At 44.8% G+C, this 27,143-nt stretch overlaps 1 protein-coding gene across 1 annotated transcript in view; it reads left to right on the top strand.

Annotated features, from left to right (window-relative positions):
* The window catches only part of LOC143003639 (contactin-associated protein-like 4), a 68,232-nt gene that overhangs the window by 15,320 nt on the left and 25,769 nt on the right, over positions 1-27,143 (top strand). The window contains exons 3-10 of the mRNA XM_076154411.1: positions 9,197-9,390; positions 12,930-13,077; positions 13,795-13,998; positions 20,232-20,407; positions 20,549-20,695; positions 21,844-22,111; positions 22,573-22,722; positions 26,179-26,350. Coding sequence (XP_076010526.1) covers positions 9,197-9,390; positions 12,930-13,077; positions 13,795-13,998; positions 20,232-20,407; positions 20,549-20,695; positions 21,844-22,111; positions 22,573-22,722; positions 26,179-26,350 — 1,459 coding nt within the window. The remainder of the gene's footprint in view (positions 1-9,196; positions 9,391-12,929; positions 13,078-13,794; positions 13,999-20,231; positions 20,408-20,548; positions 20,696-21,843; positions 22,112-22,572; positions 22,723-26,178; positions 26,351-27,143) is intronic.

The raw sequence follows: 27,143 nt of genomic DNA, 5'->3' as shown, positions 1-27,143 counted from the left end.
TAGATTTTGCAATTCTAAATTGATATATTCAAGCATGTGAACATCTCCATCAGAATAAGCCACCTCCACATGCGTTGTCTTACTGGGAGGAGATTGCGCCTCATGTGCCTTGTGTACACGGAAAACGCTGGAATCCTATTAAGTCTGTCCATGTTCAACATTCAGCTTATACAGCTTAATCACTTTTTGCCTAAATTGCAGTATGTGCCAGTGATGGTGAACGTGGTGCGAGCTGCCCTGTCATCTGTGCAGCATGTCTATCCGTCCAGGTTTTTAGTTCTTGTGCGGTGGCTTGCCTGAAGGTCAAACACCACATACCAGCTGTGTAAGACTTGCCGGTAAGAGCTGTCTTGTCACTGCTGTGCTCCGTTGAAACCACCAAACTTCTTGGGCTGCTAGTGTGACCTTAAGGCTTGACACGCAGTGTCACTGCATCCCGCCGCCTTCAAGTGAGTTCGATCGGGCTGTGCCGTCGCTCCACTTTTATCACAGTCGTCTGCTCCATCCAGTCTAGCTGACGTAAAGCTTTAGGTTATATACCCAGTGGACTGTGTGAGATATGGTTTATTCTGAGGGCTGGTCAGCAGTTATTTACAGAAGGCACATGCTCATCCATAAATACTTTGCAGGTGTAAGGAAAACATTATCAGTCTGAAAATAAAGAGAAATACCCAGACTGTGCTGTGGTGTTCTCAGTTCTTTTATTTATAACAGTGACCACAAATTCAACAGTTTGTGGTTGGAAGCTTAATCACTCATGTCCACAATGGATAAAAGATGAATGTGGAATGAGACAGCAGGGCACACTTTGTTCTCTGCCTTCTGCTCTGTGGACTCGTGGATCATGAGAATGAGATCATCTCGATGAATGTTGGTCCTCGTTTCAAGGAACTGCAGTGGCTTATGTCCACATTTCATGCATCTACACACAACTGAGACATGGAAGTGTTCATATCCCATGTCTGCGGTATCCGGCCAGCCAGCGTCTGGACCATTTGTAGCAGCTTCACACGGTGACTTGGACGTGAAAAGGCCAATCAGTCAGTGACTCCCTCATGCTGGTCAACAGAAGCACAGAACAGCATGATTGGTGATCATAGTGTCCAGGACAGAGACTAATGGTCTTAGCACAGCAGTTCACTCATACGTATTCTCTTTTTAGAAGTGTTCGGGGAGGCAGAGATTATAAAACTTGTCGGCTGCTGACCTCATATCCCTCAGCTTGTGTTCTTTGCATCTCAGTATAAATGTTTCATGGTATTTGTCTCTTGTAAGATCTTCATCAGGAGGGAGTTTTCCTCCTCTCTCCTAAAGTGAGGCCTCTGTCTCTTGTATTCACTCTTGTCTCTTCCAAGTAACTTCTTACTTTCTTACATACGGTCTGTGTTTATTCTGGCCATCATCACCAAACGTATCATATCAGAAGGGGCTGCAACGAGTCACAAAAGCTTTCAATTGTTTTCATGTCCGTTTATAGCCAGAGCAGTCCTGCCAGTATTGGTCGGACAATCTTCCAGCCGGACTAAGCTGGCAGATTTTTACGAGACCATATCTTGGTGTGACTAATGGTCTCAGTCATTGCTGTGCATGTACACGTAGCGATTGTAAACCACAATGCCTCCACACACCCCCATGTGTGTAAGCGAGTCCTGTGTATCGCAAAGCTCACACACACAGGAGCGCTCGATGATCACAGTGGAAGCTTGATAGCACTGAATTTGTCACTGAGTGAGGATGAAAAGCCCCGGTAGTGTATTGACCTGATGTGAACGTATTTGCTGTGTGCTTCTTTGTCCGCCACTCTTATTTCCTCACCTCCTGAGTTTTTGACTTTGTCATTCTGCATTCCCTGTCACGCTCTCTTGACCAATCACTCTTGTGGTTCTTGATGTAGAGCCTGAACTCTCGTAATTGTATTTTTAATTTGGCCCCATTTGGACCGGCAAGAAAACATTGAGATAATTTAATTCCATCTAATAGCCAAATGTTAATGGCAGCATTTAACATTTATTGGCAAATGTTAATGATAGTATTTAACATCTAAACGGTTTGTGTTTTTCAGCGAGCCATACTGATAATTGCACGTTCCAGCCACTGTAATTATTGAGAAATGGGCTCGGAAGACTTCATCAGTCCCCAGCAATCATCTCTGGTGGTACCAATTTTAGATTTGAAAGAGGGATTTAAGCCTCACGGGGAGGCTGTAGGTTGACTTTAACTGCATGGAGGCAACCGTAGAATCAGGTATTGATCTTTGTGTCGTCTTTATGTGCCACCTCTGCCACTCCAGGTGCTCATTTAATGCACCTTCTAAAAACACCTTATCTAGTTAAATTCACCAGCACCTTCACTGCAATCCTTTTGAAATGAAAGTTAGTCACCCCCCTCTATAAATCTATTTAACGCCGTTGAATGCCTTGGATAAATCCAGCCCAAACCTCTCATCTTGGCTTCCTCTCCAGCTTCCACGCCATGGGCCTGGCACATTTATTGAACCTTTTATATAGCAGCCAATTACGTCACTCTTTTAACTGAACTTTTTTTTCCTCCTGGTCTAGATAACTAGTCTGTCTTTTCACACATAAAATACCCATAGCGGAAAGTAAGGACCCACTGAGTGACTTAATGTTCTGTGTTGCGCTGCTGTCGGCCGTGTTATTTATGGACCATCTCCACGGCAGAAACTTTTCCAGGAACCCATGTACCTTTCGAGGTGCTCGGGGTAATTTACGCGCACTTTGGGTTGTGAGAACTAGTTCCTCGTCACATTTCCTGCACCTAATAGAGCTCCTGTTCCCAAGGTAGTCGTTTCCATTGGCCTAGGAAATATTGAGGTCATGCTCCCAGCTGTGCATATCAGTGATTAGTCAAAGCCTCCGTACTGCAGCTTTCATCTAGACTGCAAAGGATGACTGTTTTTATGCTCCTATCTATTTTAGAAATAAGGCTTAGACTTTATTTTCATATCACTGATGTGTAAATGACAAACATGTAGCAAACCTCTGCCACTAATCAAGAAGAGGAGAGATGAAGATAGCAGGTGAACAACAGAGGGTGAGAAATGATGAAGGAAATTAAGAACCAAAACCTGAATTTATTTGTTTTGTTTCAGTGCAATTAAGGTCTCAAACTAAAAAACAACCCAGATAAAACATTGGGCAAATCATTATTTTCCAGATTAGCATCTTGCTTTGTTGTCTTTTGGCATCCAAAAAGCAAATCTCCAACTGCGTGGTTGCTTCTGTTCTCTCTGACGTGCAGTGGAAACACAAATGTATCTCATTTCCGAGATACTTCTACGTCTTTAAGTTCTTGCCACTGTTTGGTAGGAAAAAAACTCGAGTCTAGTTCATGTTCTAAGCCAACACAGGTGATTCTGTATCCTTCATCCATAATCAATGAGGTGTGGGAACAAAAGCGTGGCAGGCAAAGCACATCGTACAGATACACAGGGAATTCTTTGACTCATACATAATAACAGACGCATCAACAGAGAATCCTGTGGTTGATTTGGCCGCATGTGGCTGGATGTTATAATCACGTGTTCTCTCTCTCCTGTCCCTGCTTTAAAGGACTTTATACCACACATGGTCTCTAACAGATGCTTTCCTTGACGAAAATCATTTGTTCTTTGCGCTGCTGCTGGGTCATTTTCCACTAAATTATCTCCCTGGCTGTCAGTAAAATGCCTTTTACGCCATCTATAATCTACTTGATCTGCAAAAGCTCTGTGTGTGCCTCACTGAGGCCGCTTTCAAATCTCTTAGGTGTGGGAGTTGTTCAGCAAATACCAGTGTTCTCGTCTGCTTGCGAGTGTTCCCGGGTGCAGGTCGTTGCATGTGAGAGCGCATTTTCACCACGGTCTCCATGAAGGTCATGCCCAGACCAATCAAAGGAAGTATGTTAGGCTAAATAGAGGGATAGACTGGAATAACCATGCACTGCCAGTGATGAGTACATTGGAACAGCTGGAAGGCTTTCACCTAAGTCAAGGAAGCTGCTATTATATTCCTCTTAGCTCACACAGAAATGTTTACAAATCCTGAAGTGGTAATATTGCCAGTCCCTCTAAGTGCTCTTATCAGCTTCATTGTTTTTGGTTTCCAGTTTCTGTCCTGCAGCCTCTTGTTTGGGTCCTGCTGTCTCCACATGTTCCCTCCCTTAGTGGGCCATTTGTCTCATTTTTCTCTCGTCTGTTTTAGTGTCTTTAACTTTCCTTCAGTGGCTGCTGGGTGGAACAACATCACTGCTTACCCAACGTATTTATTTATTACGCATCTGTTCCTTTCAGTGAAGCCACTGGCCTGACAGACTGGGCGTCGGCCTTGTTTCTCTGTCAACACATCAGCAGATTGCAATAGGAACAGTCGGAATAGCAATGTTGTGTTTTGATGTTGCAGGGCCGTGATAAGTCGAGAGGTGTGGCGACGTCCAGCGTTAATTAAAACAGTGTGCAGCCACGAGATAAGTAAGCTGTGGCCGCAAAGTATCATCTCCTGAAGTGACACAAGCGCCTCAATTCTAACGACTTCATCATATCTTTGTACATCATTCTTTCTTTACACAATATCAACAAAGATTCATCAATGTCCACGATGTCCTGAAGATCCCGTTCCATATCACGACGATCTCGCTCCCTCCCTCATGGCCGTGTGTTTCTTTTATCAACACAGGACGTCACAGTACTTTACTGCTTAATGAAGGCTGAGGCTTTGTCCTGAGTGTGGACGCGGCGGAGTGAGACACTGTGAGGGACGGGTTCAGCTCTGGGTGTGCTCTTATGTTACAGATGCATCTCATAGTGTCTTCCTGTGGTTCAGCCTCCATTATTTACAGAGCAGAGGCCAGCTGAGTGAGCTCCCCGGGTTGTTTTAAAGGGCTTTGGGTTTCACAGTAGTGATGACTGCATTCTTTACCAAGATATGATACTTTTCATTGATAAGGACTTTGACTATTCTTTCATAGAAGAGAGAAAATGGATGAAAGCACAAAATACCTACTGGATATGTTTGTTCCTGAAATGACCCGCTAGTGAAACGTGTTGGGTCACTGCAGCTTCTCCCTCCTCTCTTCTCTTTTGTTGCATTTCTTCATGATTATCTCTACATCTGATATGTTGATATTGCAGGAAAAATGGCCAAATTATGCCCGCTTTCACTCAGCCAGTGTGGGGGCTGAGGGCGAGGACTGTGGCCCTGTGATGGCTAATCTGTGACAGTTGGTCAATTCTGTGATGTGTGAATACTGCAGTGAAATGTTGTTGCGGCTGCAGTTTAGATGTAAATCGAATTGAGGAGGAATCTCTGCATTTGTGCAAAGCGCAGAGGAAGGAGACATTGTTTATATCAGCTCGTGTCTCTGTCCGTCTGTCTCCTTTGTCCTTTCGTCTTTGGCTTAGGGTTCTGTAGTCTCTCTGAGGACCTGCAGCCTTTGGTGACCCAGCCTATTTGAGTACAAGAAGAAGAATCGTTGGCACGCATTCCTCTGGACTGGCGACCTTCCAGCCGCCGGCCACTTCTCTTAACTTTCCGGGTTAATGTGAGCGACCCCGGGGCGTCACTCTCACCCAGACTGTTTAAGCGATGTGGCGCTGTGCTCATTTGAATGTCCAGGAGAGGCAGCAACGCCGTGCTCCTGACCCCTCTTTAACCTCAATTACCCTCCTGAACGAGGGAACCAGCTTTGATGTCACTTCAGACAGCAGCGGGAAACGTTTAACGCGGGAGATGTTTCTATATCGAAGCTGACAGAGATGACAGACACTATTGTCTGACTGATCAACTACAATTCCTTTCTAGACGTACATAGATTTGTCTCTGTGCCGGCTCTCTGACTCTATCCGTTTTCTTCTCCGGTGCCTTGATGAGCAGGGGTCAGTGTATCTGCCTGGTATTTTGTTTCCCTCTCTCCTCCCCTTTGCAGTCCAGTGTTAATGAGCAGATGTCACTGTTTCTGCCTCTCTTTCTTCGTCTCTGTCACTCTTTCTTTCACTGTCTCTGCCCTCTACCTTTTTTCCTCAAGAAGAGCCCTGCTGTAATGAGTAAAGGTCAGTGCGTCAGCTCTCTCTCCCGGTGTGCTGTCAGCGGTGGCGTCTGTTACTGAGGTACTTATCCACTGTGGCCTTTAGCTGCTGCCCTAACAAGCAGACGGCACAGCGGCCAAACAGCTGGCAGAGGAAAAACAACAGCAGAGCGCTGAGGTGAGGGCGCGCGGAGAAGAAAGAGGTTAATTGCAGACAGAATGTGTGATTCATATTCCACATATATGATAGTAGCAACGCCCGTAGTACATTTCCATCAATCCGTTTCCCTCTGCTTATCCGCGTCACGTTGCGGAGGCAGCGTGCTGAGCAAAGCAGCTGGCTCCTTTCAATGCTGGCGAGTAGCAGTTCTAACCCCGAGCTCCCTCCTGATGTCCCAGCTCCTCCTGAAGCAAGGAATTTCTGTCGCTGGTGCCCACGGTCACATTGGAGCTCACAGTGGGCTGTACAATAACAATAGTCAGTTTGTGATTCAGTGGAAAGTAGCTTCATAATAGAGCTGTCGGCATTAGGAGTGTGACCAGCTCCGACGGCGTGTGTCTTAAGTGTTGTGGTATTGATTTGCTTTGTGTCATGACATCACCTTGCCAATATAATCTAAATATATATAATATAATATAAAGTACTCTTTAGACTAGCTGCTGAGAGAGAGAGAGGAAGAGAGAGAGAGAGGAAGAGAGAGACTCTGTCCTGACTCAGCACTTTTTCTTAAATATGTGCACATTCTCTTCTCAGCCTTCAAAATGTCATTATGTTGTTGCAGCCTTTTCAATCACCACCGCCAATGTTTCTGCCATTTCCTCTCAAGTGGACAAACACACACATACACGTACACACACCTTTGAGTTGGGGATGCCAGCAGCATCCAAAGCACAAATGAAATTGCCGCTGGATAACATTTTGGCAATGTTTCTCCTTGCAAAGGTTATCTCCTGCATTACAGCACAGCCTATCCCCGTATCTCATCTCTGTGACTTTGTCTTTCCTTTTTTTTCTCCCCTCACACAGAAAAAAACACAAATCTGTCCTTTCTTTCCCTCTGTGAATAAGAGGGTAATCCTAATAATTCATAGTCTCTTATGTCATCAGATTCAGTCTTATTAAGGTCATGAAGGTTGACATAAGTGGAGATTTGTTTGTTATTCCTGTTAAGGTAGAACTGAAGCTGTGTGTTTCTGCTCTCAGTGTGCTTCATTTGGTGCTCACCCCAGTTCACCGGGGTTTGATTCAATCAAACCAAACGGGGTTAGCGTGACAACAAAGTTTCCGATCAGTGTGTTGGAAAATCAAGCCGGGAACTTTGTTTTGTGCTTGCATGTGTTTCCGCTGAGCCGTCAGGATTGCATACGTTGCACCTTTAAATCAGCTTTATAAGGATGACTGCACATAAAGATTAAAGGAGAAACTTGGGGGTTGGGGGCTTTCACTGGACACAAGCAAGTCTCCAGGCTACAGTGCAGTTTTGCTATCACTGAAATAATTTCTCCCAAGCAAAGCAAAAGCAAACTAAGCCATTGACAAACCTGTCTGTGTAGTATGTAGCAGTAAGCGTGTGCACAGTCGATGGTGGAATACTTAACTTTATTTAAAGTAAACGAGTAAAGAAGTAAATAGGACATTCTTGCACATCTCCCAAAAAATGTGGCACTTAAGGTTGTTCAAGCAAAATGGAGAAGTGCCTCTTCATGTACGTTCACTGACCACTTTCCCCTTTCCCACAGGGCCAGAGATTAACTGAAAATATGTGTTAAGATACTGGCAAGTACTTGAAGTAGCTCTGTACAGTGTTTTGCATTCGAATAAGGATTTACAAGTTAGCACTCTTGTGTCTTATTTCAGAGGGAGAAAGAGGGAACATCACATTTTGACACGGTTCACTCACTCAAATTTTCTGCTTGGCCTGTTGTTAATTTTTGACATTGGGAACCATGTTTAATAATTTCACCAGATTAGTACCATGACGTATTGCAACTTGATATGAATAGTAATAATAATAAAGTAAATGGTTTGGTACACGGCTGGCCGGTGTGTGTAAAAGGGAACACCTCTTGTTTACTACATCACCTTGGCAGGGATGGCGGCTTGTCACACACATCCCACAGCGCTGATGAGAATAACTTTTCATAGTCCACAAAATTAACACAGTGTGAGATTATTCTCACACGTCCCTGGGTGTCCTTTCCAGCTGATGCAACAGCTGTTGCCAGGACATAAAAGGGAGCGCGTTACCCCGAGGAACACGGCTGGGGTGTCAGCTCTGCAAATCATTGTCATAAAGACAAAAGGTTCAGCTCAGTGCGAGGGGGCATGAATGAGGCTCTCACACACTGCAATTATTCCCTGGCATACTGCCTGTAGCCGTATAGTGTCTTTAACTTGGTGGTCCTATAAAAGCCTAAATGGCAGGACACACGCTGACACTTTGGAGCGGAGAGTTGTCGGATTCCTTTAAATACCAACCCAACTTGTCACAAAGCCTCCGTCTCTCCCGCACAGCCTGATGGTGGTGGAGCCGATGCAGAAGGTGCTGATCTGCTCACCACATGCAGTTACAGGATAACGGTCTTCCTCAAGACACTTTGACACGCAGTTAGGAGGAGCTGGGCATTGAACCACAAACCCTCCAGTTCATAGACAACAGATTCTGCCAACTTGCTTAGAATTGGCTCATACCAGTTAAGGGTGAGAGGAGATTTGTTTTGTGTGTTAGGGACAATCACTATTTAACGACCACATCAGCCCGACGTTGTTACTCTTACTAACATTTCATCGTGTAAAACTTATCCACCCACAAAATACGGACAAAAATTTTGAGTTGTGAAGTTCAGCACATGATGGTAGAGCAGCTGGCACCGTGCCCCGCAGACCCTGCACCACTAATGTGTCGACATTATATGGACCCTGACAGCCAAACCTAAACAAAAGCAATCTGGGTTTGTATTCAAACTTTGAGATGGTATTTAGGCTTATCTCATCTCTACCTTTTGTCCCTCTGCCCTCGCCATCTCTCTTCTGTTCTCTTCTCTTCTCTGTCACACACACACACACACACACACACACACACACACACACACACACACACACAGAGCAAAACACACAGTAGACAAGCTGATTCTCCTCATTACAGCTCACACTCTGTGTCTGTCTCCCGTGCAGGAGCGGGAGGTTGGTCTCCCCTGAGCTCAGACAGGTATCAGTGGCTGGAGGTGGACCTGGGAAGGCGGACTCAAATCACCGCCGTTGCCACACAGGGTCGCTATGGGAGCTCTGATTGGCTGACAGCCTACCTGCTGATGTTCAGCGATACGGGACACAACTGGAGACAGCACCGGCAGGAAGACGGCTTAGGGGTGAGTCACCGCCGCGCAGAAAACAGTAACTGAACAAAGCACAGCACTGATGGAATAATGTAGGCAAGTGTGTAAAATTCTACCAAATGCTTTCTAAAGTCTATATATGATTTTTACTTATGGCTGATGGATCAAAAGCCCATTAGGAAAATGGAGAGACGCGAGTGTGTCGTAGTTAACCACATTGTTGCATCACTGTTATGGACCTAATTGACATTATGTGTTGTCACTGGTGCTGTCTGCAGGAGCAAACTTGCTCACCAGGAGCTTTTCACTCTTTATTAATAATGGATGGAGCAATGAAAGGGAGCTGGGCCGGCCTCTGATGACTGCATGGAGCTGCTGTCAAACACACCAACCCCTGCTGACAGTAGGCGAGGTGCTGTTGTTAGAAATCACCTGTCCTGCGGCAGGCAAAGTTACAGCTGAGATTGCCGCCGCAGTTGTGTCAGCTAATTACTTCCCCCACAAGCCACTCACTTTAATGCTTCAAACATTAATACTAAGGAGATCAAACGGTAATTGAAATCAGCCTGAAGGCAAACCTCACAATGTGTCACTCCATGTATGTGTCAGCCTTCCCACTTTGACCTGTGAGCGCCGTGTCGTGACTGAAAGAATGAGATTGCAGGCTCACGGCCAGCCTGCGTCTGGGTCTTTGCGTGTCCCTGAGGGAGCACGAGGCTGTCGGGGAGTGAGGGACTCCACCCTAAAGGACAGGGTGAGGAGCTTGGCCATCAGGGGGGAAAAGTGGAACCACTGCTCCTTCACGTTGAGAGTCTTGGAATGCGTCCCTGGGGAGGTATTCTGGGACGAAACAACAGGGCAGACCTAGAATACGCCGGACTGACTCTATATCCCATCTGGTCTGGGAACACTTAAGGATCCCCAAGGAACAGCTGAAGAGCCCAGCTAGAGAGAGGGACATATGGGGTCTACACAGAAGGCTTTAGCCCATTGACTCCATTACCAAGATCTGGAGGATGGATGGAAACCTGTACGCAAGCTGGCTGAGACAAAGAGTTCACTTAAACCTTTCAGACCAGAGTTTAGTAGAAGTATAAAAGTGTGTGTGTGTGTGTGTGTGTGTGTGTGTGTCCTAATGGTTAGTTAGGGAGGCAGGATTGACGGAATGTTACGTTGCATGATTGGGGAGAAAAAATATCACAGAATATCACAAAGATACCAGAAACCCAAACATTACACCAAAAAGTATGTACAGCAACCATAACAGAGCCAAGTCTGCGCTATTCCCCATGGTCTCTTCTTCTTCTTCTTCTTCTTCTTCCTTCTTCACCCAGTCCCTGTTTTACTACAGAGACGCAATACCAGACTGCACAATGACTGATCACACTGTACCGCTGCACGTCAGAATGATTGGAAGCCACGTCGGCGGCACCGATTGAAGAACGTGAGACGCGAATCGGAGGCAGTCGAGCGCCTCCTCCTTTCTTCTAGAACCCATTACACATCCTTATTACAGCAGCGTCCTGCAGAACGGCTTTTGATCCCCGTCTGACGGATCACTTTCTCACAGTGAAGGATTTGAACCCATGGAGCCGCCGATGAGAGAGAACAGGGGTGTGATTTCTCGCAGCTTAAAAACGTGTTGATTTGACACACAGCATGGAGCGAGCCGAATCCAGATCAGTGTGTTTTTATAGCTCCATATGTTAGTCGGGCCAGCCGAGAGCATCTGAGAGGAGATGTGACTTCAGTACAGCTGGATCAGTCACAGACGCTCACTGATGTCTCACATCACATGAGTTATTCTGTCTCTGCGTCTCTCCCCCTGTGCTCACACGCTCTCTCTCTCTCTTTGCTCTTATTACTTCTTTCGATGTCAGTGTCTATACTTGAAGTACACATTGGAAGTAGTGCCTTTTTCATTCTCTCCTGCCATCTTTTCGTCCTTCAGCCTATCTGGTGTCTCTCTTCCTTATTTCTTTCCGCTGTTTCCCTCTTCCATATTTCACATTCTTTCTTACTTTTCTTCTATCATTCTTCTTGTCCTTTGTGTTTTTCTTTTTTCCTTCCTTCTTTAATGGTCTAAAAACATGGAAATCCCTCTAAACGGAATGACATAGGTATAGCTTAGACCCCTCTTCTGCAGAAGTAGTGGTATTTTGTAAGGAGTACTTTGGATACTTACGCACATTTTATTGGCTTCCAGTGAGTTATGTCTCAGCTGTCATACTTAAGTGTTGGATTTAAGTACTTCTTCCACCTCTCACTCTCCACCCCTCTGCCTCTCCTTGACTGAAGGCTCGTCAGAAGCAGCTCATATTTCAAAAGGCGCTTGGCGAGTAAATGAGATGCCGCTCTCCTCAGCAGGGCACGGAGCAGAGTGTCGGGCTTAACGCTCCGCTGCCCAGCCGACTCAGCCCTTCAAAGCGCTGAGGACGCCACTGAGATCACAATTATGCAGCGCCGGGGAAGCCAATTTCACTCCCATAGCCACATCAGTACACACACACACACACACAGACACACACACACGGTCACACAGCTCGTCAAGAAGGCAAGACGGAGGCAGGAGGGCACATACGTGAACGTGCACACAACACAAATGAGTCATGAGTGTATTTTCTTCTTACAGATGTTGATGCAAGTGTTGCTTTGTGTGGAATGTTTGCCTGTCAACCAGAGTCCCACTGGATCCCCACAGACGGCTGATTGGGGAAATAGAAGCCATTAGTGTTTTAAGAGAGGCTCAGGCTGGAGATGGAATAGGTTCCAGGGTTATTGATCATTGGACAGGGATGGAGGGAGGTAGGGAGTGAGAGGGAGGGAGGCAGAGAATCAGACTTTAGGATCAATGTCCCTCATTTCAAAGTTTGAAAATGTAGAAAGCCTCTCAGGATCAAAGGGGTTAGTGAGAGGTTTCCCATATTTAAACTGTAACTACCTCTGGTTTCTCTCATCTTTCCTTTTTGAGGCTCGCTCCATTAAAAGTTTGGTTCTATCTGCATACTTTGTGTTAAGAGGAACTTCAAAGATATCAGCTTTGGGGCTTTAGGCTGGCACTGACACTGCAGTGAGGATTTAAAACAGAACGTGTTCATGTGCTCAACTCAAGTAATGCCAACGTCAGGAATAAGTTACTACAAAAGTGTTTTACACTGAAGGTGTTGGTGTACACTACATTCACTCTGACTAATCTCTCCTTTTCTCTAATCTAATGTAAATGCCTCCCAGCTCACCTGATGACCTGAAGTGATTCAGTGTATACATTTACCATGAATTAACATTTAGAAATTGCTGAATAAAGTGTTAAATAATCACATGAAGTCATAGTGGATTGATAATTTGATAAGGCTAAGCAACAAAAGTTCCTGGCGTGTGATGCATTCATTCATGATGACTTATGCATAAGTTATGCATTACTTAAGCATCTGACCTTTATTATAAAGTACAAAATAGATCCTATGTTCTTGTCTGCTCGGCAGGAACAAACACATTTCCCACGCATGCAGCCGGCGGTGACAGAACACACGGGGAAACTGAGCAGGCAGACTGACATGTTGTTGTTTGTTCAGGCTTTTCCAGGTAACAGCAATGCAGACACGGTGATCCAGTACAAGCTGAAGCAGCCTGTGATCGCTCGCTACCTCCGCCTGATCCCGCTGGACTGGAACCCCACCGGGAGGATCGGACTCAGACTGGAGATATACGGATGCCGCTACAGTAAGTCTGTGTTTAATGCCAGGTGTGCAGGAACATTTAGAGCCACCAGTCTTGATTTAGAAATTCTCGTTAGCAGACACACACTTGTGTTTTTGTCAGACAATTTATCCAACCAATAAAAACATCATCATACACTACAAAATGCGTGTACAGATCTATTTCTGTCTGTCTGTATTTCGGTACTTGGGTCACTTTTATTGTTGTGTCCAATAAGGATATAATAAATGGGATCCTTGTCTCTGAAACCCGAGTGGCTGCGGCGTCTGACTCCATGGCCTCCAAGCCACAGATGGCTGCATGATCGTGGCCCTGTGCTCTTTCATCTAAACGCTCTACTGTGCCATGATATTTCTCTGCTCAGTGGCCTCATGCGTTCTAGTGGCAGCTTCCCAAATCCTCCTTCTTTATATCACAGGGCAGCAATAGTATGAAAAAGTTCAAAGCAGCTTGTGTTTCACCTCTAGTTCTCAGCTGGTGTTATGTGGCTTGAACTTCACACAAACAATGTGAACCTAGAAAGCGGGGGGGAGTGGACCTCAGTTTGATGTGTGCATAGAAGTTATTATTTATCACAAAACATCATGGAGGAATCCCTCATAAGTGTTTACATGGCTTGAGATCATCTTTGTTTGTGTCTGTTCTTGTCTCACTAAGTATACTAAGCATGTATCTGTGTTCCCTGACCCTCCGCTGCCTGCGTCTCTCTGTTCTGTTCAGCTTCTGATGTGGCGAACTTTGATGCCAGCAGCAGCCTGGTCTACCGGCTGAGCGTGAGGCCGAGCCACGCGGCCACAGACGTGATGTTTCTGAAGTTTAAAACCCTGAGGAATAGTGGGACGCTGCTGCACGCGGAGGGACCCAAAGATCACAGCCTCACTCTGGTTCTGGAGAAAGGAAAGTTGCTGCTCTATCTGCAACAAGGTACAAACACACACAAGGGTGTTACCGTGGTTCACAACATCAATTCTATAAGGCACATTAAAGTTTTGTCTCGTTTGTATTAAATAGATCTTTTTTGTTTTGGTAAATTGAGATCACGGCGTGTTTGTCACCTCAGTGAACTCCTTAATGCTCCTCAGTGGAGTTAGGCCTCGTGACTCGATGTCCATCAGTTCTCCCATTTGTATTGGTTGTAGTGTTTCTTCGGGTGTCATTTTGATTCGTACCATTATTGCTTTAAGCTTCTGGTCCTGCTGATTTCCATTCTGAATGTGTTATCAGGGCCTTCTTTGTTTTACCCGGAGCTGAGTGAACTTAATTAACGCTCTCATTATAAGTGGAGACAAACCTCAGGTACTCATACATACTTACAGGAATAATACCAAGGCAACAAGGAATGCAATTAACTATATTAGATAGATTAAAAATAACCCAACCCATTTATGTATGGCGCAACTTTGAATTCCATGTTCATACAGAGGCAATCCAGCCTCCCAGGGGTGTGAGTGTGAGGCTCTTGACCCCTAAACACCCAGGAGGCAGGACCAGTTTGGCTGAAACTTTGGGATATTTGAGTTTGAGTGGGTTGGAGGGTCTTTAAGAAGGCTTTGCTGACAAACACTGCGACTCCATCTATCTGTTCATGTTGCTGCGCTCAGTAAATGTCAGCCGAATGCCTAAACTGTTCAATGTAATTATGTCCCCGGGCTCCAGAGACACACTCCTGTCTCAGTAGAAGGAATTTAATATCTAGCACATTTATGTCCCTGCAATGAAATGGAGGGAGCCACAAATCAGTCTCCATCCATCTGTTTGCCTGCTTGTCTGTGGTGATTGTGCGATTTCTCAGCTACCATGGATGCAATTTGAGGAAAGTTAAGGGAATTATGTGTCATCCTGCCTATACTGATTAACCGGAGATTGCCTTGTTGATTTGTTTGTCCATATGTCCCAAGCAATATTTTAGACTTTAGATTTAAGACTAATTGGAATTTGAAGAAGGCTGCCATGCGTCCTCTTCATAACACGCCTGCAGCCAATCTGCTCACCTTTTCCTGCTGAACACATGAACTTACTTTTGAATTTCTCCCACAACAGTTGGTTTTTCATCTTGTCCTTCAAGCTGACCTGAGCTGTTGTCATGTTCCCCAGGCTGTCATATCATCACAATGTGGCAGAGCTCTTACCAGCTTTGCTCTGCTGACCTGCCATTTGTTCATCTGTCTTCCTTCTGATATACCTCCATCTTCCCCCTTCCATCCTTCACTGGTTCCCTTCACACTTGTCTTCACCTGCCTCTGCAGAGGTGCAAGAGCTGCAGCGACATTGTTAGACTTTATACTTGTCCTTGGAAATGTATGTTTTACTCTGTATTTACGGAATATTTATTTGGTATAAATGCTAGTTTTGCATTTGAAATTAATGTCATCATCTCTTCATCATTCTTTCTGTCTTCCTTTCTTTTCCCGTCTCATCTTCCTTTCATGTCTTCTTGTTTCTTGCCTCCATAATCTCCCTTATTCCTGTCTGTTTCCATTCTTTTTCTACATTCCTTCTTTCTCTCCTCCTGCATTTGTGTCTTTTCTTCCCATCCCCAGCCGCTCCTTATTTCCATATGTCATTCTTTCGTTCCTCCTTTCCTTCAACTGGCGGAAAGGCGTGAAAATGTGCGATGAGTAGTTTTACAGGGGCACATTTGTCATCCGTTTTCCTTGGCTTTCGATTCAAGTACTTTCTCCTCCCCTGTCCCTCCCTACATCAGACCTCAGAGTGTTCTGACTCTCTGATGGGGGGCACAACATTAATTCCCTGCTGGTATTGCTTTCTATCTGTCACGGTGGAGGGTGTCATCTGCAAAAGCTATCAGCCTGAGATGGGCTCTCTGAATGACGTCCGTCACGTCGCCTCGCCGACAGTCAACACACTGGGCTAAGATCTGCAGGTCTCACAGAGGGAAAGTAAACAGCGCTCTTTGTTATGAGGTTGAGCTCTGATCAGCCAGTGACCAAACGACACAAAGGGAAGCAAACTGCTGCGCTTCAATCAAACCTGGCTCACTGCATCTTTCTGCCTCTCTCTCATTCTCCTTCTGCCCTTAGTCTCCGCCCCCTCACCCTTTCTTTCACTACTGTCTCTATTTTCCTCTCTACATTGTTATTTATCACGGCCTGACTCAAAGATGTCGCCCCAATTCTGCCCCCAGTCGATTTTTTTCAGAGGCGATTATTTGCCTTTCTCAATTGCATGCTCTTTGTCTTTCATCTTTCTCCCTCCCTCCCTCCCTCCCTCCCTGTCATCCTCTCTCTCTCTCTCTCTGTCTCTCACACACCTCCCGTCCCTCCCACTCTCCCAGGAGTTTGCCAGCTGCAGACAGTGTAATTTAGATCAATAGCTGGGAGCGTCCACCTTGAGCCACTGTATCCTCTGCCACAGTCAGACGTTGGCACAAAAGGCACAACTGAAGAGGCAACAGAGCAGGAAGACTTAGATTTATTCTCTACTGGAAAGAGTCGGAAAAAAGTTGTTGTTAATATTAATGCTACAATATAAAACTACTCCAGTAAGTGAAAGTCCTGCATTCAAAAATCTACTCAAGTAGAACCATAAAAGTATCAGTAGTCAGGGTCTAAAGTGAACAGGTTGTGTGAGGAGGATGCGTTGACTTGTATCTATTCTATGTGTCTTATGTGTGGATTTGACGGGAGCGAAAAACCTCTGCAGTGCTTCAGCACCATCGGCTCTCTGCTGTCACTCCATAATGAAATACATTGATTACTTTGGTTGTGGCTGGAGAATCAACTCCAAATATATTTATTCATTATGCTAAAATTGATTGATTGATTGGCGGAGAGTTTGTCCATGTTGTCTTGAAATGAAGCTCATGGGATGAAGCTGCATCATAGATGTATGTAATCTATAAAAACACATATGCACATAGGGAGTGAGTGTGTGTGTGTGTGTGTGTGTGTGTTAGACATGGACATAAATGTGTCTTTTGTTCCCATACACAAGATTTTAAATCATGTTACTAACTGTAACTCCATCCTCTGGGTCAATTTCAGTGTTTCTACACATAATCCATACTATATATTCATTTGCAGAGTTGTGTTCCACCCTGATGTGATCTTGTTACAGTTTATTGTGCCGTAGCGTTCTGCTGTGGTCTCTTCCATCGAGTTGCTTTTACTGTTTGTGGTGTTATTGTTTTGACCAAGGGTGACTTCAAAGAGAGTTATCCTGTCTGAAACTGGTCAGATAAATGTTGAACACATGAAATGAGATAAACAAATTAATGAACCTTGCAGACAGGCAGTAAGCAGGCAGTCAGACATACCAGCGGACAAATAAATACAACAGCAAGACAGTTATGTCCACTCTGTCTGCCAGAAGACGTCCACCCTGTGGGAATTAATCCTCTGGCTCATTAAGATTTATGTCTGCTAGTGAAAACCATCTAATTTCTTCTCTGCTTTACATTCATCAAAGTGTCAGTGTGCTATAATGTAGCCCACTGGTCCATAATTCAGCTTAACTCTGAACTATCAGCAGAAAATATACGGAGGGTTAGTGTGTCACACTCCGCTGCGTGCTGGGCAAAGGCAGCTAAGTATATCTGACTAAATTAGGATGAAATCTGACATCAAGCAGCAAGTGGAAACTGGTAGTTACAGGGTCGGCTGCTTCATCTTTCACACTTTCTTTCCACTCAAGATTTCTTCATGGCAGGTCAAACTTTCCTCCCCGGTTTGTATTTATCAAGCCTGGTTGAACAAGTGTAACTCCAGGTCTGTTGTGGGTCAAAGTACTTTGTCAAGAACATTCTTTTAATTAACCTCACTGCTTTACTGAAGTACCGACATTACAAAGGAGCATTTGAATCCTTTCAGCTCATGTTTCTAAATTGAGGACCCGAGAGACTCTTTCTTTTCTTTCTCACTGCGCTCTCCGTGTTTTGGTGCTGTAAAGAAAACAACATTTCAGGTGTAGTGAACATCACAAAACATGTCTTTGCCACCAAACAGAGCAACACAAGTGACAGGCAGAGCTTCCCTCAGGCGGCAGCAGAGCGCTATGAGCTTACAAAAAGTAACTTGAGTCTTTCTGTATAAAGTGCATCAGTTGGCAAAGTAAATAGAAGACTTGAATTCTGGCAATTAATACTACATTTGCTTACGCTGTTCAATTAGATTCACTGTGAGCCTCTTTGACTTTGAGTCAGCAGCCTGTGACACTAACATGTCTGAGATATCCACAGGAAAATGACATCACTGCACTGTCTTCCTCAGAGCAACCGCACGAGAGGAACCCCAGAGACGGCCATCAAATTCCTCTCTGTACCTTTTTTCTTTTAATTCTAACAGTGAAGCACCTCACAGGAATGAAATGCCGAAACAATTTCACCAGTCTGTCTGCTGATAAGAGCCGTCATTGCCGTCCAACATAAATAGACCTAAAGCAATAGTTAAGAGCCATAATGGAACAGGTGACAGAATGAGTCTGTGATATTGCCAGGGGGAGCCGTTGGGAACCATCGACTGCTGGATGATCGTGCACGGCACACATGGAAAACCTTTAAATACAAGAGAATGTAATGCAGGTCCATTCTGTGTGGATGAATGAAGGAGTGTAGCGCAGCCGTGTTCCCTCCAGCCGGGCAATAAGGTCAGGGGCTAAGTCTGATCTCTGTCTGACCTCCTTCCTCGCAAGCTGCAGGCGAGTAGGAGGGGAGGGAGATGATGAAGAGAAGGAGCTAGACTTTCATTAATTGGAAATCGGTTGTGTTTTTATAGCTGTAGCATTCCAGACACGTGTTATTAAAGACCTCCAGAAATGATGACAGATCAATAGAAGAGTTTTTTTTACTTTGAGAATTTTAAAACTCAGAATCTGAGAGCCACTACAGTGTATCCATTTTGAATTCAAAGACAAGAGCTTCCATGTAAGGCAGCGTCGGAGTGAAGTATAAAACACCTGCAACTGATCCGTGAGTGGGCGAGGAGAGAGGAAGAGGCTGTTACATGAAGAGCGAATGATGTGATTTAATGCAAAGTTGGTGCCGTTGCGTCTTTACTGATCCTTCACAATAAAAGGCGTCAGATGTCTAAACTCTGTCGCTCTCTCTTTCTCTCTCTCTCTCTCTCTCTGCAGTACACACAGCCCCTTAGTCACTATGTAGTGCCATTTCACTCATTTGAGCCTCAAAACCTGCAGCGAATGTGTAGCAATATGGTCCAAGCTCTTAAATCATTGCATGGGGAGATTGTTCTATGGGGGAAGGGAAATAAAGTGTGTCTTGATGTAAATGTAAATCTGTGCTTACAATGGGCTTGTCGGTAGAATGCACAACAGAACAAAGTGTCACTATATAGTTGAGTTACAACTGCTTCTTTATGACTTGAGTTGAGTTTCTAGTACCCTCGCTGGAGACCTGGAGACTTTTACATTCTGGCCTTAACATTGGCTTAAGTGGATACAGAAGCTGGAAGCTTTCAAATAGTGTTATGATTGGAGGAGACAGGTTATTTCCGTTCCCTTGTAGAACAATCTCTCCATACAAAGCTTTCTAGCCAGGTAATACCAGTCTGTTGAAGTCTAATACTACCAATCTGATGCAACAAAAGTACACACTCACTCATTTGAGCCAGAACAAAGGTGGATCTAGATTTGAAAATGGCCATAAATGTTGTAGAGATGGTTTTAACATGCAAGTGTGGCTGTGTTAACTTTGCCCAGCTGTAATTTTGCACCATCATCATTAATCCTTCTTGTCCCCCCACCAGCATAAAGGTCTGTGCTCTCAGAGTAAAGATGACCTCAGATGTCTGCTCCTTGTTTGAAACATTTACCCGAGGCCACAGAGCAACCAGGAGCCTCCTGTCTTTGATAAATCAAACATGAACCAATCCAGAATTCTGACGTATGAACCGATCTCCTTCTAACCCTTTTCAGCATATTTGTGCTTGGTAAAAAATACATTATGCAAGAGGACATGGAATGCTGAGCTTGACGTTTTGTAGTGCTATTCTTTGACATTCGAAAGAAATAGAAGTGAGATACATCAACATCCCTCAGCAGGAAGTCCATAGAAGAGGGTTTTGGCCGCACTGGATGCTTTTGCTGTCATCGTCACGGCAACATAATTGATTCTTTACACTCTCACTCTCTCCTTTTCATCCTCCTTGTCTCCTCTGCTGCCTCGTCTTTCCATGCTGCAGGCGTGAGTCCGTTCTCTGGCTCTCAGCGTCTTGTTTCTCTGGGGAGTCTGCTGGACGACCAGCACTGGCACCACGTCAAGCTGGAGCGGATCAGCCATCACCTCAACCTCACTGTGGATAAAAACACACAGCAGGTTCATGTCCCAGCAGAACTCAGCCACTGGGACATTCACCAGGTGTGTGTGTGTGTGTCTTGTGTGTGTGAAGGAGCTCACAGCATTTGGAGAACATAAACATTTATATTTCATAATGAAGCGGTCTGGATGAGGTTTGTGGTGTTGTTTGTGCAGCTTTGTTCTGTGTGTTTCCTTCCTCAGCTCAGCCTTGGAGCCGCTCAGAGCCACAGGCTTCAGAAACCGTTCCTTTTCGGCAAGTACTTCCACGGCTGCCTGGAAAACGTCTTCTACAACGGCCTCAACCTCATCAGCCTGGCTAAACAAAATGACAAACAGGTCACTGTGCTGGTGAGTTTCTCTCTCTCTGTTTGTTTATCTGTTAGGAGGAGATCTCAAAAGTGATCACAGTAATGGAATCATAATAAAAGGTCTAATTAGGTTTGGCAGAGGTATGAACCTTTGAGTTAGGAACGTTTGACCTCTGCATTGATATCACAATAACCTTACAGATGGAAAAAAAGATATTCAAATAATTTCAGGACTTATAAGTGTAAATAGTAAAGAATGCAGCACCTTCTCCAGCTATTTGAATCTCATTATTCACTGTAGCAGTGTTTCAGAGCTGACTAACTGCTGATCATGTAAAACTCTGGAATTGCAACTTGACATATTTATTGATCTCGGTCTTAATCAATTAGGTTTTGACCTCCTTATCTATTAGAATACTACCAGGGTTAGAATCTTCAGAGCCAGAGGATGGATCACTTCCAATTGAGTGCTCCTCTCCTCATTACTGGCCTAATGGCTGCTATTATCTTCATAGGTAAAATCCTCTCCTTCTTTCTACCTCATCATCGTCATCATTGTCATCAATGTCATCATCATCATCATCATCTCCCTCATCATCATCTCCCTCATCATCAACCCCAGTGTCATCACGCCCCTGTTTTAGAGCTGCAAAAGCCCACAGCAATAAAAAACCAGGAGGGTGGGAAATGAAATGAAGGAAATGAGGTAGAGGATGAGAAAGGAGAGGAGAGCGAGGAGGGAACGATGAAATAGCAGATACCACTTTCTCATACATATTAATCATTAACTTTGCATGATATGAATTTAATGGTTGAAGAGAAAAGGAAGCCTGTGTGCCTCACACTGAGTGGGATAATGGGGCTCGTACCTGAAAGCATTATGTGTCACAGTAAACATGTTGTGTAAAGGTTTTAGTTTGTGTGGAAATGTGAAACAAACTGGTGAACTCTGTGACTCCGGCACTTTGCAATTTAAAATCTTATTTGATCTGTTGGGCTGATATCAATATGGTAATACAGGTGTCCTTTTTCAGAGAGCTGCTGATGAGACCTTTGTGACATCGTGTCAAACCAAGTCAGCCTCTGCAGCTAATGAATATTCATGTTTTATTATCGCTTATCATTTCACCCCGCCTCCCCCTCCCCTCCCTCCTCTCCCTCCTCTCCCTCCCTGCTTTTTCCCCTCAGGGCAATGTGACCTTTTCTTGTGCTGAGCCAGTTTCTGTTGCGTTGACGTTTACGGACTCACAGAGCTTCCTCCAGTTGCCGGGAGCGATGGCACTGTCAACAGCAGGTGTCTCCGTAGCGCTACAGTTTCGGACGTGGAACAAGGCGGGGCGGCTTCTGACCTTTGACCTCCCTCAGCCGGAAGGCGTAGTGTTGCTGTATCTGAGTGAGGCCAGGCTTCGCCTACAGATCCGTAGAGCTGGCAGGGCCCTGCTGGAGCTGACGACAGGTCAGTGCTGCCCTGATCAAGCAGTTGTGTCTCTGTCTGGTATGACAGAGAGCCTTTCTGGGCCGCCTGGTCAGCAGTGACACTGTCAAAACCTGTCAAATATTTGCTTTGGCTAAGCGTGGCTGAGTCCTTATAAGTGACTGCTCTATGGCAGGAGCCTCTGTGACAGAGCAGATAGGGATGTTTCCTGTCCACTGCTGAAATGATCACCAGTAGAGCTCTCGCTCTCAATTAGTGCAGCATGATGCCTGTGGCTTATGAAAGGCAGAGAATCACTGTGTGTGTGTGTGTGTGTGTGTGTGTGTGTGTGTGTGTGTGTGTGTGTGTGTGTGTGTGTGTGTGTGTGTGTGTGTGTGTGTGTGTGTGTGTGTGTGTGTGTGTGTGTGTGTGTGTGTGTGTGTGTGTGTGTGTGTGTGTGTGTGTGTGTGTGTGTGTGTGTGTGTGTGTGTGTTTACTGACAGGCTCAGGTCTTAATGATGGTCAGTGGCATTCTGTGGAGCTGAAGTCGGGACAGGATCGTCTGACCATCACTGTGGATAAAGATGAAGGAGCTACTTCCCACAGCAGCATCTCTCTAACTACTAACACAGGAAGTCACCTCTTCTTCGGTGGTAAGACTTGGCAGATTCACCTGTGTCATGTTTCCATTTTGGTCACACCTAAAACTGTCTGTATGTGCTATATTGAAGTTCCTCATGCTTCAGGCTCAACCAAAGATAGAGAGGTATCGGATTTTTATGGCACAAATCACCCAGAAACCACAACGTAATCGACATCCAACGGCGACCGCTGTGCACCTTAACAGGCTGCATAGCAACCAGGCAGAGAAATGCCTTAAACGTTGTTTGTCCTCTAGGAGCTTTTTGGCAACCTGGGAACCCGTTGCAGAGGGTTTGTGGTGCTTACGTGGAGGGATGCATGGATGGAAACATTATTTTAAAGCTGCCTCACAATCTGTTACATCCACGGTGAAGTTATCAGTTCTAGGCAAAAGAGTAGAGGATCAAATATCACCTCGACATATTTAAGACGTGAAGAAATACTGCATGCATGACTGATATGTATCTACAGTATAGAATCCCAGAATCTGTGATTATGCAAATGCAGCCCACAAGGCAAATCACACTTATCAGTACTATGTCTTTCTCTTCAGCCAACAAACCGACAGCACTAGTGATAAACTCTGCAGGTGTCAGAGGAGCTGCTAGTGTAAAAGAGGGCACAGGTTTGAGTGTTGCAGATTTAGAATCGCAATTAAAATGAATTGCCGCGACATTTGAGCATAGCTGTCAAAAGTTATGTTAAGTCGTGTTTGTGTTGTCAGAAATATGGCTTTTTATCCTGTGGTGGTTTGCTTAAATTTGCTGACATGGACACTTTGGACAGGTTGCATTTCACCAACCTACCCAGAAAATAAGTACTCTCTCTCTCCAGGTCTCCTTTGGAGGTTTAGTGTCACCCAGAGAGGAATGAAGTCATAAAGCCGCTCACTCTTCCCCCCGGCTCCTCCTCTCTTTCTTCCTCACGACGCTTCCTGTGTTGGAGCTGTCCGTTTCCTCACAAGTCCCTTCTCCTCTATTCTCCTCTTTGCTCGCCGCCTTCCTTCCAACTCCCATCAGATCGCCTTTTAATTTTCCTCCAGCTCTCCTCTGTCATTTTTACATCTCCCCTTCTCACTTTAAGCAACACTGATCTGCAGCGGTGCAATGTTCTCTTATTAGCTGCGGTCCCTGCTGCACAAACTCCTCCACCCAGCCACAAATTACAAACTAACTTTTGTCGCCTAGCTGCCTTGTTGTGCTCTCACACACAAATTCAGTCGTAGGTAGCAGGGAGTGGGCTACAAAATTAACTTACATCCTCAAATCCCCGAAAGCTTCATTTGAATAAGACCGTTTTACTTTTGTAACAGAATGAAGTGAACGAGTGGTGCCATAGTGAGGGAGAGTGAGATTGGATTGAAATGGGTTTTTTTGCAAATTAAAGCGTTGCAGAGGTTTCAAGATTAATTTAACAACATGGAAATCTGGATTGGAAGTTTGTAACATCTGTGGTGGGTCACAAGGATGTTTTTGCCCAAATGAGATTCCATCAGTAGGAGGCGCTACAGAGACGTGACATTTTTTCCCAGGGCACCCTATGAATACATTCCTGTGAGGATTTAATGTGTAAGTGTTACCAGCTTCTCTGACTGTAGCCTCATAATTAGCCTATAAGTAGTACCACAATGCAAAAACACTTGCAATCAGAAGTCAGGCAAAATAAACCATTTCTCCAAACTTTGTCTGTAAAGCATTCAGGTCTGGTGTAACTGCAGTTCTTTAATTGCTGCATCACACCAAATGTCTTCCTTTTTATGCACACGCAGCTCTTAAACTTCCTCCCATAAAACGGCTGTGACAAAAATTCCAATCAGCTCCCGAGGGTCAAAGTAAAAACTGTGACTCATCTTTCCAGCTCACTCTGATGGAAAGGTCAAAGCGTTCACACTGAAAAGTTTTCCCGGGAGCTTAACAGAACCTGAAGTCGATGCGTTATATTCGGCTACTTCCAGCGTGGATCACTGTGTGGTAAAATACGGAGCTGAGTCATGGACTGAAAGACGCCGATGTGAAGGGCTCAGGTGGAGGTCAAGGTACCATCAGGTCTCATCAGATAATGTCAAACATTTGTAAACTCCACACGCGGTGTCTTCAGACCACACCAGTGCCATTGTGGTTTCAATGGTGAAGGAGAATGGGCCCAGCTCTCCGATTCACCTCGCTCAGTCCCTATAACGAGCCTCACTGGAGTTATCTGACAGTTCAAGAAAGTCACAAGGTTTTTGCTTTGTGACTCACACACCCCGTCCTCAGCGTCAGACATTTTTAGCTTTGAACCGTTGCCATATAACACAACCAGAGATAATCCAACAGTGTGACGCTTGAACAGGAAATCACATGGAAAAGCTCCATAGAATAAACACAACGGTGGAAACGTAAAGATTTCCAGAGGACGCCGGGCGGTTAGGCTCCGTTGGGTTTGTGGCTGAGATGAAAAATGTTGAGTGTTATTTATGGACTGACAGGCAGGAGAGAGGAGTTTTTAAACCCTGCAGTAAATCAGACTCGCCAATAAATAACCCAATGTTTACTCCCTGTAGTAAATGACAGTCAAGTTTATACCCTCAACTAAAGCCCAAACTCATCATTTCCCCACATGTTCACAATATAGCAAAGGCGAGGGAACGGTTGTGATTGCAAAGTTGTTGCTGAACCAAAATGTCATTGAGTGTCCAGGTAATGTCAAATACATTATGTAAGTAGTAAATCTATTATTTACGAGTTAAAAGCTTGAAAGTGATGGACAGGAGAGCCCATCAAACCTGATAAACATCTCTGTGCAGCACAATACGGAGACCTTCTCAAACCTTTTAGTGTCATTAGTGTTTTGACATTCTCCATTGCACAGACGGGATCATCATTACTATTATTAGTTTATTATGATAATGATATCTTTGCTTTGCAGATTTAACCTTTCGCAGATTTTAACCTTCGCATTTCACTCCACTGTGCCTGCGTCTGCTTAAGTCTGTATGTTGCACTTTCTTGTGCTTGACTTCTTGAGTAGATAAAGAGGAGAATGATGTTTATATATGCTCTGGCATTGACGCTGGCTTTTCTCCTGCTTTAATTGTGTTGTACGTTGCTTATTTTGTTACGTGGCAGAAAACCCACCATATGTGTTTGTTGGATTTGAGTGCAGTTTTACTCTTAACCCTGCAAGTATTCTCAGTGAGCATGCAAGGAACTCTCATATAGATCTTTGTGTTTTCCAGTGTTAGTTCAGCCTTACTAGTCTAGTCTTCCCTCTGCATACATCGTACATCAACGGCCCGTTACTGACTGCACACTGAGCAGCCGTCTGATGAATGGCTTCCAATCACATCGCCTCTTTGCTTTGCACTGGAATTGTTTTTTCCTAATCATTTAGCGTAAGCAGGAAATAGCTGCTGAGCTATTTTATATTTGGCTTTGTATCTTTCAGGCCATTGCTGAGTGACTGTTGTCGTGTGGTTTCGTCCTCAGGCTGTCCTGCAGAGGAGAGCAGTGAGCAGTGCAGGAATCCATTTAAGGTTTTCCAGGGCTGTATGCGTCTTTTGACTCTGAACAACCAACCTGTTGACCTGATCAAGGTGCAGCAAAGGCTCCTGGGAAATTACAGCCACTTACAGATTGATATGTGCGGCATCATCGACAGGTGAGTCTCCAAAAGCACCGTCTGATTAATCTTTACTACCGCCATTAGCCTTATTACTGCTGTCATTACACAGATCCCATCAGTTCTCTCTCTCTCCCTCCCTCTCTCCCTCCCTCTCTCCCTCTCTCTCTCTCTCTCTCTCTCTCCCTCTCCCTCTCCCCCTCTCCCTCTCTCTCTCTCTCTCTCTCTTTCTCTCTCTCTCTCCCTCCCTCTCTCTCTCTTTTTTTCTCTCTCTCTCTCTCTCTCTCTCTCTCTCACTCTCTCGTGCACATTATGACAAAATATGTCGCCAATCTGTTTTCATTTTCCTATTTAATGGGGTTTCAGTTCATTAACTCTGGAAGTTTCCCTGTTTTTGATTTTAGTTTCTCTGCTGTGCAAGTGAGACAAACATTCTAATTTACTGCCTATCAAAAGTGTTTTAAAATGGAATTAATGAGGTAATCGACAGAGTTAGATGAAGAATGTGATGTTTGCTGCTGTCCCTTCGTTTCAGGGCCTGCTGCGTTTCAAGATCAAATGTTTCTGCCTTTTGTGTGATATAGATGTATTCATATGTGGGTTTGCTTCTGAATATGTTGCATAATTTGCACTCAGACGGACGAATCTATTCACACACTCTACTGAAGAATTAGAGAGGTTAAGGCAAATGCAAAGTGCTGCATTGACTTGCAAGATGAACTGGAGAAAGACATCAAGTTCATGTGGAATCTGAGATGTCCTTCTGTACTTCTACCATCGCCGTGTGCATGGTATGGAATGCATCCCAGATTAGCATTCAGCAACCACACAC

The sequence above is a fragment of the Genypterus blacodes genome, unplaced genomic scaffold (assembly GCF_046128005.1).
Source record: "Genypterus blacodes isolate CSIRO-AG114 ecotype Tasmania unplaced genomic scaffold, CSIRO-AGI_Gbla_v1 ptg000062l_1, whole genome shotgun sequence".
Lineage (NCBI taxonomy): Eukaryota > Metazoa > Chordata > Actinopteri > Ophidiiformes > Ophidiidae > Genypterus > Genypterus blacodes.
The sequence above is the reverse complement of the archived record's forward strand: the minus strand, read 5'-3'. Positions and strand labels throughout refer to the sequence as shown.